Raw genomic sequence first — 13,303 nt, 5'->3', positions numbered from 1 at the left:
GCATAAACAAACATAATTTCTCTCTTTATATTTTCATTTTTCACTCGTTTGTGGTTTTTCTACTTTTTTTTTCCCCTCTGCCCTTGCTTGTTGTCTTCTCTTATCTAATGCAGGTTTTTCCTCCAGTCTCCAGACTCTGTGATCTTTACTGTTTAGTGTTTCCTTAAATCTGGTCCAGGATGGGGGATGCTCACTGCGCACTTGGCATCCTGACCCTCCTGCAGAGCTTCAGGTGACTTCCCTCCACTAAAACACCGCAGTGTTTGTGTTTCTCAACCCAACACACACACACACACACACACGCACACACAGACACACACACACTTGCCGTTATGACCACGGTGTCGTCGTCTTTGAATTTGGGGATGTACTGGTCTCCTCTGGTGATCTCGGCCTCGTTGAGGGGCCTGAAGCGGCACATCACCCTGACCCCGCACTCCGCCGCGTCCACCATGGCTCCTTAGTGGAAACAAACGCACCGATAAAGCAACGGCAGTCTGGAAAAAGAAAGGGGGGGGGGGGGGTCAGTCTGTATGAGGCAGGGTGGTGCGCAAAGTGCGGTTCAGGGACCTCCGGCGGGGCCTGGAGGTAATCCGTGCGTCCTGGGCCGAGTGGAAGTTCACTATTTACAGCCGCGCACTTGAGTCATGCTCCGTGGAGGTGAAATCTGCGCGAAATACGGTCCCGTTTCGATTCACGTCGCTGCAAAGTTTCAGGAGCTCCGGCTTTTACTTGATGCGCAACGCGTCCTTCATCCAAGCCGCGCGTCTCCGGGTTTCCTCCTGCGCCATGACCACAGCGGAGCAACCGCGGCTCTGCGTCCCGGTGAAGGGGCCAAGACAGCCGCCGATCAGGCCCTGCCGAAGCCCCGGGGCCTGTCGGGGAGCAGGGCGGGGATACGTGTGGGTAAACTGTCCGCTCTGCAGACTGAGTGTGCGTGGGGGGGTCGTGGAGGAGGAGGATGGAGGAAGGAGGAGGGAGGGAGAGAGGGGAGAGTCCGCGGAGGATGCGCACATACACTGCAGCGTCCTAGAGGCGCGCGCCCTGCACGATGCCGCGGCGCGTGACCGTGTCCTGCATCATCATCAGCAGCATCAGCACCACCTCCGTCACCAAGGTGATGTACGCACGCGCGCTGGCCGATCGAGACGCGTCCGAGTTCGACCGATTTGACGCCGGAAAACGCGCACTTTTGGGTCGGTCGTGTTGTAGATGAATTTTATCGGTGATGTTTCTCCAAAATACTGATACTAAAATGATTATTTAATTTGACGAACCTTTTTATTGATATATGCATTAACCCGTTCATGCACGAATTATGAGAACCTTAATCAAGATTTTTTTCCTGAGTGTTTTTATTCCTCTTTAGGCATGAAAAAAACAATGCGATTGAAAATTTTCTTATGAAAAATAAATAAATTTTTAAAAAGTAAAAAGAAAAAAATACATTTAAAAAAATAGTAATAAAAAAAATTCTGAGGAACCTATTTTTCATGAAGTTGCAAAAATGTCCACTCAGCTGGACACCATGCATTTAATTTTTGAAGCGAAGAAACACGCATTTACTGATAATTGCGTGAAAACTATAACTATTACACTCAGGAGAGATCTACACAATGTTACCAATCCATGTCAGAAACGATATGTAATGTCTTAAAACTTTAATAAAGATATGCGTAAAAAAACAAAAAAAACCAATCCATGAATATACAAGAGAAAAGCTGTAGAATAAGTGTCCACGACATGAAAGGGTTAAATATAATCACGTCCTCATTGGGTATTTAACCCTTTCATGCATAGTGGTCACTACAGTGCACAGCTATTCAAACATGTTTTCTTATATCCTCCTAAGACTCAGCAATGCATCTTTGTCTTCTGTAGTGGACAAGAGTTTCACATCTTTACTTAAAAAATATATAAATGTCCACTGAAAAGGACATTATATATAAAAAATGTATCTGAAAAAACTGTTGCATCATGCTGTTTCCGATTAAGGCAATTATTTAATGTAAACTATTGGAAAATGTTTACTTACTGGGTCTCAGGAGGACATATTCAAGGATTTTGTTGTTTTAGTTCCATATCAGCCAACACAGTGGACGCTCATGCATCATCTCATCCACTGCAATTCATACCATTACTGTAACTTTGCTGGTCTTTATAAACCTGATCTGCAGTAACATGTTTGAGTGTAAATCAATTGTTTGTTATTGTTATTAGACTGTCATTAACAAAAGTTGTTTTGGTTTTTTTTGCATATTATCTCCATGAAGTGAGTAATGACTAGTATTATAGTATGTTAAAATGTCAGAAAACAACAGATTAGCAGCATTAGAAATGTTTTAATTCATAGTTTTCACACAATATCAGTAAATACATTTTTCTTTGATTCAACTATTAACCCTTTCATGCATAGTGGTCACTACAGTGGACAGTTAGTCTACAGCTGTTCTCTCATATATTCATGAATTTTATTGTTTTAGTTCCATATCAGCCAACACAGTGGACGTTTATGCATCATCCCATACACTGCAATTTATACCATTACTGTAACTTTGCTGTTCTTGATAAACCTGATCTGCAGTAACGTGTGAGTGTAAATCAATGCTAATTTTTAGACTGTAATTAAAAAATTTTTGTTTGTTTGCTTTTTAAACAGAAAATGTTTTTTGTATATTATCTCCATGAAGTCAGTAATAACTAGTTATAAAATATGTTAAAAAGTGAAAAAACATCCAATTAGCAGCTTTAATTATTTTTTTTTCATTGTTTTAATATCCCTTTCTGATTTTGGGTTTTAAATACATGTTTTTTTTGCTTCAAAAATTCAATGCATGTGTAGCTGAGTGGACATTTTTGTAACTCCATGAAAAAAAAACTCAATTGCATTATTTTTTTCATGCCTAAGGAGGAATAACAACACTCAAGAAAAAATCTTGACTAAGGTTCACGTAATTCATGCACGAAAGGGTTAAACACATGGGGTCCAGCTGAGTGGACATTTTTGACACTCCATGAAAAATAGGTTCATAAGAAAATGTTCAATTACATTGTTTTTTCATAACTAAAGAGGAATAAAAACGGGGGGTGGGGGTGGGGGGTGGGGGGGTCCTGATTAAGGTTCTCATAATTCATCCATGAAAGGGTTAAGCAGCTACACTCTCAAAAATAGAGGTACGAGATCAGAACATTTATGTACCTATAAGGACATTTTTAAGAATGTTCTCTCAAAAGTATAATACTGGTCTTTAGGAGACCAGAACTGCACCTATAGAGTATGAAAAAGGGTCCAAAGTTCTGTAAAGTACAAATGTGTACTATAAGGTACCCTGCAGCATTAAAAATGTGTGCAGACCAGGAGAATAGGCTATAGGCTAGGAGAACTGAACAGTAGGACTAATTAGAGTTCAAACATTAGGCTTAGCACATTATTTATTATATATCATACTCTAATTAATAATAATAGTAATAATAATAATCTTTATTTATATCGCACTTTTCATACATTGAGACTGTAGCACAAAGTGCTTTACATATCAGTCTAAAAATCAGTACCACCCCCCACCCACCCGCGCGCGCACACACACACACACACACACGCACACACACACACACACACACACACACACATGCAAACCCACAAGCTCACACATACAGGGGTTGGACAAAATAATGGAAACACCTTAAAAAATCAACAAAATATAATTTAATATGGTGTAGGTCCGCCTTTTGCGGCAATTACAGCCTCAATTCTCAGAGGTATTGATTCATACAACTGGTGAATTGTTTCCAAAGGAATTTTAAGCCATTCTTCAGTTAGAATACCCTCCAGCTCTTTTAGAGACGATGGCGGTGGAAATCGACGTCTTACTTGAATCTCTAAAACTGACCATAAATGCTCAATAATGTTGAGGTCTGGGGACTGTGCCGGCCATACGAGATGCTCAACTTCATTAGAATGTTCCTCATGCCATTCTTTAACAATTCTAACTGTATGGATTGGGGCATTATCATCTTGAGGTGAAGGTGTTTCCATTATTTTGTCCAACCCCTGTACTTAAAAAGACTGACTGAGCACGGGTAGACCACAGCGAAAAAGTAAAAGAGGAGGCGCTGTCTCAGGGAGCCATCCGCACCAGGAGGCAGCCGCCGACCCCGGCAACCAGGCGCCAGCAACACAGCGCCGGATCCCAACCAGTGGGAGAGGGCCAACTGGGACCCCCACCCAGCAGAAAGGAGCAGACCCCAGTGAAAGAAGGCGCCACAGCCACTGGAGTCCACAGCCACCCCCCCCGGCATGGAGGGCTCCCTCTGATGAAACACCAGAGAATAAGAAACATTAAAAAGATATAAAAGAATTGATTAAAAGAAGCTAAATTTAAGACATATATGAAAATAATAAAAATATTAAACATCAAAATGATAAAACAGAAGCACTGGTTAAAAGAATCTTAAGATATATATATATATATATTAAATATAACTATAAAACCTTTGAGTGGATAAAACAGAGGCATTAGTTAAAAGCCAAATTAATAAGGTGGGTCTTGAGCCTGGTTTTAAAAATTTCTACATTCTCTGCGGCCCTGAGGTTCCCTGGCAGGCTGTTCCAAAGGCAAGGAGCATCATGCTGAAAAGCTGCCTCGCCAGTTACTCTATATTATATTTAATAATAATTTGTGTTTTAATTTAATAGCCTAATTAGCTCAGTGATAATAGCCTAATAATTTATTTAGCTTATTAGAACCTGTGATTATTGCCATAATCTCTGTTTTATCAAGTTTTCATTCACACCTCCATGGCGCTTGCCTATGCTGTTTTTTTGGGGTTTTTTTTCTCAATTAGGCCACCGGTTCAAACTTTAAACATCATGGTATTATCAACTATACGAGAGTTTTCTTTCTATGTAAAGTACTTAAGGTACAAAAATGGACCATTTTGAAAGGGTACAGAAATGTCTCTCAAAAAAGCACACCCCCAGTGACAAGCATTTGTACCCTTTTAAGTACAAGCTGGTACCTCTGTTTTTGAGAGTGTATAAACCCAGAAATGATACTAACATTTTAATTTATTATGTAATAGACAGGGTTAAAGTGCCTCTAATCAAACATATAAACCAGCTGAAGCTCTTGACAGTATATATAGAATTATTTTATTTTGTTGACTGTGTCTTTGAAGAGGAATCTACAGTTCTAAGTTTATTTTCAGGAAATTAATTTTTTTTATTGCCATTACTGAGCTGTAGAACTGATTCAAGCTTCAACTCTATTAGAATCATTATTAAAATGTTAACCTGCTTGTCACAATTTTCAAGTTCCACCTAGTGAAGATATTGTATCCTGTCAAAATAAAATAAAACATAATAAGCATTAGTGTTTATCTGTAAATGTTTATCTGTAAATGTTCACTCATTAAATGTCTATTCAACATTTCCAACAACTGTTAATACTTCTTTTTCCTGTGAGCTTTTTTTCCTAAAACTACATCAACAGAATGTCAAAAGCAGGAAAAATATCTGCTTTTTTGACTAAAGTATTGACGATGAAGCCAAAATATTACTGGATAAAAGGAAAAATCCACACAATAAAAAGAGAGAAGATGAATTTGAGAAAACACAGAAAACAAATTGCACAAAAATATAGTTTAAGAATTTTATTTTTTTAAAATAATGTGACAGTCGTTTTAAAGTTTTATCACTGGAAGACAAATATTATAGAACCGCACACCTGCACATGAATATTTTTGATCAGAATTTATTAACAGACTATTAAAGTCAAGGATGTCAAATTCATTCTAGTTCAGGGGCTCCATTCAGCCCAATATGATCTGAAGTGGGTCAGTATAAATAAAATAACTTCTACATAATAATTCCCAAGTCATTTACACATACACACAACTTACAGATCACAGCGGATCTACAAATACACAACATTTAATAATAGGAAGAATATTATTAAAATTACACTTAGTTTTCTTCAATTTCAAGTTGTTTGTGGTTGTTGAGATTGTTCACAACTTTGTTTTTTTTTTTTTTTTTACACCAGAACAAAGGAAAAAAATGAGAATTGTCATCATTTATGGGTCATTATGCGATTACTTTACTGGTCTGATCCACTTCAGATCATATTGAACTAAAATTATTTTAACATCCTTTACTGTTAATATCGTCTGTGTAATTTTTGCACTTTGCAAATTCATCCCACAGGTCGGATTAGACCCTTTGGTGGGCCAGTCTTGGCCCATGGGCCTCATGTTTGACACCCCTCGTTTAATGCATACCATATTTTTGCATTAACATACAACAAAGGCAAATCAGCAGACGTCATATATTGGTTTGACCTGTGTTAAACAAATCAAATACGTTATTAAAAAGTGCTAATATTTCAGTCCCACACAATCTATGCTGCTTTTGTGTTTTTAAAATGTAGGTCAAGGTCACAGTCATGGATATATAGCACATTTAAAACAACACAGTGCCCAAAGTGCTGCACAAAAAAACAGAAGATATAAAAATTAGTCAAAAAAAATAAGAATATAAGCTATACTAAAACGAATTAAACAAATGTACTATGCACTTTTTTGTGTTTTGATGTATATGATACAAGATCAAAGACGAATCTCCAGTTGAATATAAATGTAAATATAATTCTACTTTTATTTACACTAACGCCATGAAAGTCTATGCTAACCTAGTGTTATAGCTAATACTGCTAGCTACTATGTTACTACAACATAAAATCAGCAAATTGGCCTCAAACTGATAATATTGTTTCCATTATCAGGTGTTACAGACTTTATATGTGAAGTGTAGCATAGGCAAACCTTTCAGGACCACTGATGTCTAAGGAGTGGAGGGTGGGAAATCCTCTCATACTGGAAAAAAAACAAATGAATATGGAGAAATATTACAGAAACAGGCCAAGTTGAGAAGCTTCTTACCTCTTTATCCTTCATTTCATTCTACAAGGTCATAATTTTACATAATAAACACTGTATGTATTGCCATTATTGCACATTTTTTCATCATGTTGTATACATTTATTAGATAATGTGTAATTTATTCATTCTCACCTTTAATTAGATGTTGCAGAGGTAGGGTGTCATTCCTGCTGTTGTCCACTAGATGGTAGCATGCAACAAGAAATGCTTCTACCTCTGCTTTGGGTGAGTATCCAGATGACATGCAGGCGGACGACAGATTTATGGCAAAGCATGATGGGAGTGGTCTGCTCTAGCACGTTACTAGGATACCTGATGTTGTTTTTTTGCCTTTCCTATGTCACCCATCTGGATTAAATTACCTGTGCACGAGTCAAATAAACTGTAAATTACAAAGAAACACAACGAAAATGAAACGGTCGACATAAAAACACACCGCACACCGAATTATTCAAGTAAGAGTGACCATGTTTTTAATATCTTAAACATCTGTGCAACATTGTTCAAAATGTTACATCACTGCATGACCTGTAATGCTTCACAATATTTACAAAAAAATGCTGCTTACATCAAACCATTAAAAAAAAAAGTCCAAACAATCTCAAAATAATGGACTCTGACAAACTATCCCTAGCCCACATTAATGCAAAAAAAGAAAAAAATAAAATAAAATAACCAAGAGCAATCAAGTGCACATCATACTTCACGCAAGTCTATTTTTTGTAAAGTATATATTAGTGAGAAAATATATACTTAATTACAAGTTGAAAAAATAAAATACTGACAACAAAAGGCTGGAAGAGGGAAAAGAGATCCAAAGAGCAGAAAACAAACACAGGCACAAAAAAAAAAAAAAAAAAAAAAAAAAGTTGAAACCACTCACACCTCACAAACAATCACAGGCGAAGAAAGGGAAAAACAGACCGCATAGACCATTTCGAACACAAAAAAAAAATATGCGATGAACTCTTGACCACAAAGAACATGAAACCAATATAACACATGGGTTCCCAACACCAGACCGGGTTCCTGCATGTCATTGCACAAAAAAATAAAAACGGGGAAAGAGGAGGCAGAATGAACTTTACCGAAAGAGATCATGTGTTCCACAGTCACATTTCGCCACAGTTTTACATTGAAAAAGGAAAGACAAAAAAAACCTCTGAGGTTCATTAAAGCATGCGCTCTGAAAAAAACAGACATGACGTGCACCGACTCGAAAATCTGCATCGCAACAGGTTGAAAAACATCCCATAGTTGTCGTTTAATACTGATATCTGCTGCAGTTTTTCAGTTCAGATGCTACAAATCTTTTAATTTAACAGGATGGACGTGTTTTTCAGAGGGCACGCCACACAACAATGTTCAGAAATGATCCGAAGAAGTGACAGATTTTGTCCAAAAAAAAAAAAAAAAATACAGTACAACTTGAGGTGAAGCTCTTCAAAGTGTACACACAATTTGTTGAAATGGCTAGTTTGACTTTTAAGGCTCCTCTTTGTGGATTTTAATCAAGTTAATAAAGCTCGCATGCACATCGAACTGTAGTGTTACAGAGTAGTCGAACAGATTAGCATCATGTATCGTGAACATTTTAAACACAAACAAGATATTCTCACCCTGTCTCGTGTTGTTTTCATGCTATAATGATGTATTTTTGTATTATGATGCTTTTCAAGTTGTGATGTGAAATTTTTCATGTTAAAACGTGATGTTTTTCAGATTATAACAATGTTTGTGTCGTAACAAGCATTTTCTCTTCCAAGGTCTTTTCATGTCACATTTCTTTAAATCTTACAAGACATTTTTGTGTTCGCGTCATTTTTTGCAGTATAAGGATTTTTGTATATTATGTTTCTTCCCTTATAGCAAGGTATTTTCATGTAATTTTTTACAGTGTAATATTTTTGTATGATATTACTTGATGTTTCTCACCTTATAACAAGGCATTTTCACATTATAACAATGTTTTTCCCATTTCAGTTTAACCAGATAATCTCAGTAAGTCAAAATGCAACAAGTAAAACCTAAAATATAACGCAAAAATACATTTTCAGATCATGAAAATAGCTTATTCTCATGAAACCCACAGAAAATGTTTTAACACAAAAATACTGAGACTCATCCTATTACAACTTTAAAAGATTTTGTTATAATCTGAAATTATGTGTAAGAAACGTTTCACCTCTCTACATGATACTAATCCGTTCTTTTCTGCATCATTTTTGTTAGTGTCACAGACTTTGAGGAAGTCGCGGAAAGGCGAGGGTAGTGTACGAACTGCTGTTGCGATCTGTGTTTGGAGCTGAGACTGAGGTGTGTTTTAGTGTCCGTCGGGCGGTCGGGGAAGGGGATGTTTGACAGCAGAAGAAGAGCAGAGATGCAGTGTTTTTTTTTTTTCCAGAGCTGTTGATCTTTGAGTGGTATATTGCACTTGATCACTGTAGTGTTTTTTACAGGTCGGGTTTTGATCTGGAGGAGCAGCTGTACAGTATATGTGTGTGTGTATGTGTGTTCAAATGGTGGTGATACAGCCGTTCCCATATACTGTGCATCGCTGACTAATGGTGCTTTGATTCGTCTTCAAACTGCATTTCAACATAAAAACACTCTGCCTTTCCACACGTGCATATTCATAAATACTCTTGTCTCCGAGGCAGAGGGTTTTCTCATTTTTTTTTGACATTTTCTGTCAATGACAGTCTGTAACAAAACAAGTACATTAGAAAGCCCCTTTGTTTAAGAAAAAAAAAAAAAAAAAAAAAAAGATAAAGGAAAAAAAGAAAAATGGGTTATGTCGACTTCTTAAATGAAGAAAACATGACCTTTGTAATGGACTCTGAATACATGTTCTATTCACTTGTTAAAAAACAAACAAAAAAAGAAAACAGACATATACACATATAAGGCTCGAGTTCTCAACTCTTGGTAGTATTATTGCCATCTAGCATATTTGTAAAGCTCAAAATAAATATGGAGTACTGTACATAAATAATTTACATCAATAAGCAAGACAAAAAGAAAAAATAAAAACACAAGGCCCCGAAATGTGAGAAATGCTTCCACTGCTTGTCCAAACCAAGTTAGTGTTCCTCAGGATGATGATGATGACGATGAAGACGATGACGTATGTATGTAAATCCCCCTCTTGGCTTCTACCTAAACCTATGGCAAGAACGGCTACAGTTATGGGAAAAAAAAAATTATTCACTATACAAACAAGCACAAGAACGTAATCACAACTTCATCAATGTTGAGTGAGTTCAGAAATCCACCCACGGACACTTGTGGAGTCACTATTGTTGCATTTCAGGGTCAAAAGCCACGCTGTGAGATTTCGAAACAGGCGAAATGCATCGATTTAACTTCAAAACGTGACATGATTCAATGAGAAAAACCTTTACATAAAGGGTGTCAAACGTACGGCCCGCGGGCCAAAACCGGCCCACCGAAGGGTCCGATCTGGCCCGTGGGATGAATTTGTGAAATCCAAAAATGACACTGACGATATTAACAATCAAGGATGTTAAAATTATTTTAGTTCAGGGGTCACATACAGGCCAATATGAGCTGAAGTGGGTCCAGGTAAATACTATCATAGCCTAGAAATAAAGAAAATGTCAGATTTCAAACTCGAAAATGGAAAAATTAATGAAAAAAAAAAGAAGCAAAAACGCATTGAAAAATACACTACAAAAAATAAACTATACTAAAGTAATACAATTTTTAAAAAATAATGATGAAAATATTGAACAAACTTGAACAAAGTAATAAGAAAAAAACTAAAAAAGAAGAAATTAATGCAGAAAATAAAAAAACAAAAATAATATGGAAAAATTGAATGAGAATAATCAAAATACAATATTCTGCCTGTTACTAAATGTTTTGTGTATTTGTAGATCCACTTTGATCTGTAAGTTGTAAAGCACGTGTGTAAATGACAAACTGAGTCATAATATTGTTAAAATGTAGTTAGTTTTCTTAAGAAATTTCAGGTTATTCAGGTTATTCATATTTTAGTGAAAGGATAGTATGTAGATGTAAATAAATTTATTGAACTAAATTTACAAGTACTTTTTTTGAACTAAAAAAGAAAATTTTGGAGTTATTATTAATCTGTTATCATATTATTTTACTGGTCTGACCCACCTCATATTGGGCTGAATGTGGCCCCAGAACAACAACTTCATCAGCCCTGGTTTATATGTTACTGGTTGGATTAATTTTGGATACAGCAGATTCATATGTCCTAATATTTTGGCTACATTCAGACATCATAGGGTCCCAAAAAGTTGCTCATACACCCCGTTGAGACCTGATCGGATCTGACTTCCCTGCTCTATATGCATATAAAATCATCTAAGGCCTAAACATAACATGGCATAAGATTCTATTTCAATGTTATTTTATGTATTTATAATGTATTTTCAGCCACTTTTAAGGTGGCATGATCATATTGGGGCTTTTTTTTTTTGCCTTCACTGAGCAAAATTAGATTATTACCTTTCAGCGCATTGTAATATAATTGATCTGAGAGGAAACAACAATTCTACCCCTGTCTGTGGACTCTTTTTTTAGGAAGTATCAGACTAAATGTTCCCAGTATCGGGTGGTTTAAATAATAACCATCACTGTTGAGATTACATCATATGTGGCTCTAAAGATCTAATCTGTTGCTTGACCATAAAAAGCTCCGACAAGTCTTTTTATTTGGACCGAGAGAGAGCCGCAGCAGGAGGGCATTTTTAATTTTTTTCTCTCTAAATTTAGCCTTTTCCACTAATTTTCAGGTCCAGCAGCTTAATTATTCTGACTGGAACATGTTTGTAAAGCTCTGAACTGTGAATATTCTATTCTGCCATGAGAAAATAAGGATATGAAGTACTAACAATATCACTTCGAAGGGTGAGATTCTGAAAAAAAAAATGTTTTAGACGACGACTTTAAGCATCTAAGCTAACAAGGTGGTCCTTCAATCCATTGCAGGACGGATTTGTATTAACACTGTTGAAAAAACATGACAAACACTGACTATAAGATCATGTTGGAGTGTGTTTACATCTGGTTGGACCACTCAGGACACATGGAAATTCAGATCTGATCAGGGCCTGATATATATACATAACATTTATCACTGTCTGCGTCCTCAAGGTAAACTGAGAATCTTAGGGTTTTCTTTTTTTTTTTTTTTATTCAGATTTAAAAAGTCATCTCTTCTGGGTTTAATGTAAAACTCAAACGTCAGGAGTAAAGCAACATGTCTGAATTCTCTGAAAGCTTTTACATTAATTCCTGAAATGCACCAAACGTGACAAAACACTGTGGTCTGAGGGTGGACGTGGAGAACCATATTTAGTCGGTTACAGTGATCGGACGACCCCAGACCATTTTGTAACGCTGAAATTTACCAACACAGGTCCGGCTGGTGGTGGGGAAAAACACTGAACACTTTCAGCTGGTAAAGTTCATTCTGGGTTTTTTTTTGTTTTTTTGTTTTTACATCTTTTCTCTCAAATACAACTGAACACTTAACTGGTGTGAAGTGACTATGGAGAACTCAAACTCATGCCTGTTCCACTGCTGTTCCCTTACAAAAAAAGGAAAGAAAAAAAAAAAAAAAAAAACCAAAAAAAAAACAAAAACAGCACGTCTTACGGTTCATCATATAAAAGCTTTAGGCTGTAATCTTATTTATCCTATGCATGCGGCCGTACGCAACCGCACTTCTGAATAGAAACCAAGACATTGGTACACTTCTTCTGCTTTGTTTTTGTACAATAAAAGATAAAATGTGCATTAGGTACGCTTGTACATGACATTGTACAATATTTACATACAATTCTTAATAGCATGAAATTTCAGGATTATCTATATACATATTGAAAATGTATCAGAAATATTTGGACTGTCTATTTTCTTAAATATGTAAGGTAATGCTCGTAGCTTTTTTTGTTTGTTTTACTATCTTATACTAGAAAAAAATAGTTAATTCAGTGAGCTGTAGACAAATTGCAACCGTTTGGATGTTTTCCTCTATTTTTTCGTTTAGTTTTTTTACAGTTAAAACTGTATTGGTGATCGGAATTTCCAGCACCTTCTTGTGGTCAGTCATTAAGTCAAGTTGATACCATGGAACAAACGATGTACCACTGAATAGTCCATGTGTAGCACCTGTTAGAGAGCTCAGATCGCATCAAGGCTGAACGGAACGAAGTCTCCGAAAAGGCTTTGAGGACGTTCTTGGGCCGACACATTCAATGTTATCTGGATATCTTCCTCCTCTTAGGCTTGGGGAGCTTCACCTGACGATCCCTCGATGGGATCTGGTGGCAGAGAGAGAAAAGGAGGTGTGGTGACGGCCGGA

The 13,303-nt window shown here is 36.7% G+C and overlaps 2 protein-coding genes across 5 annotated transcripts in view; both read right to left on the bottom strand.

Moving 5' to 3' along the window:
• LOC115431816 (kinesin heavy chain-like) overlaps positions 1 to 903 on the bottom strand; it is a 55,028-nt gene extending 54,125 nt beyond the window's left edge. The window contains 1 exon segment of the mRNA XM_030152470.1: positions 329 to 903. Coding sequence (XP_030008330.1) covers positions 329 to 454 — 126 coding nt within the window. The 5' untranslated portion in view covers positions 455 to 903.
• A 5,683-nt stretch (positions 904 to 6,586) lies between these two features.
• The window catches only part of mbd5 (methyl-CpG binding domain protein 5), a 69,245-nt gene continuing 62,528 nt past the window's right edge, over positions 6,587 to 13,303 (bottom strand). For 3 of the 4 annotated variants that reach the window (XM_030155833.1, XM_030155843.1, XM_030155860.1), the window contains one exon: positions 11,699 to 13,262. In XM_030155833.1, coding sequence (XP_030011693.1) covers positions 13,200 to 13,262 — 63 coding nt within the window. In that variant the 3' untranslated portion in view covers positions 11,699 to 13,199. Of the gene's footprint in view, positions 6,874 to 7,071; positions 7,302 to 11,698; positions 13,263 to 13,303 lie in introns of those variants that run through there. The other variant, XR_003937479.1, reaches the window with a different exon arrangement.

Source organism: Sphaeramia orbicularis, chromosome 2 (genome assembly GCF_902148855.1).
Source record: "Sphaeramia orbicularis chromosome 2, fSphaOr1.1, whole genome shotgun sequence".
Taxonomy (NCBI): domain Eukaryota; kingdom Metazoa; phylum Chordata; class Actinopteri; order Kurtiformes; family Apogonidae; genus Sphaeramia; species Sphaeramia orbicularis.
This window is presented reverse-complemented; position numbering and strand designations above follow the sequence as displayed.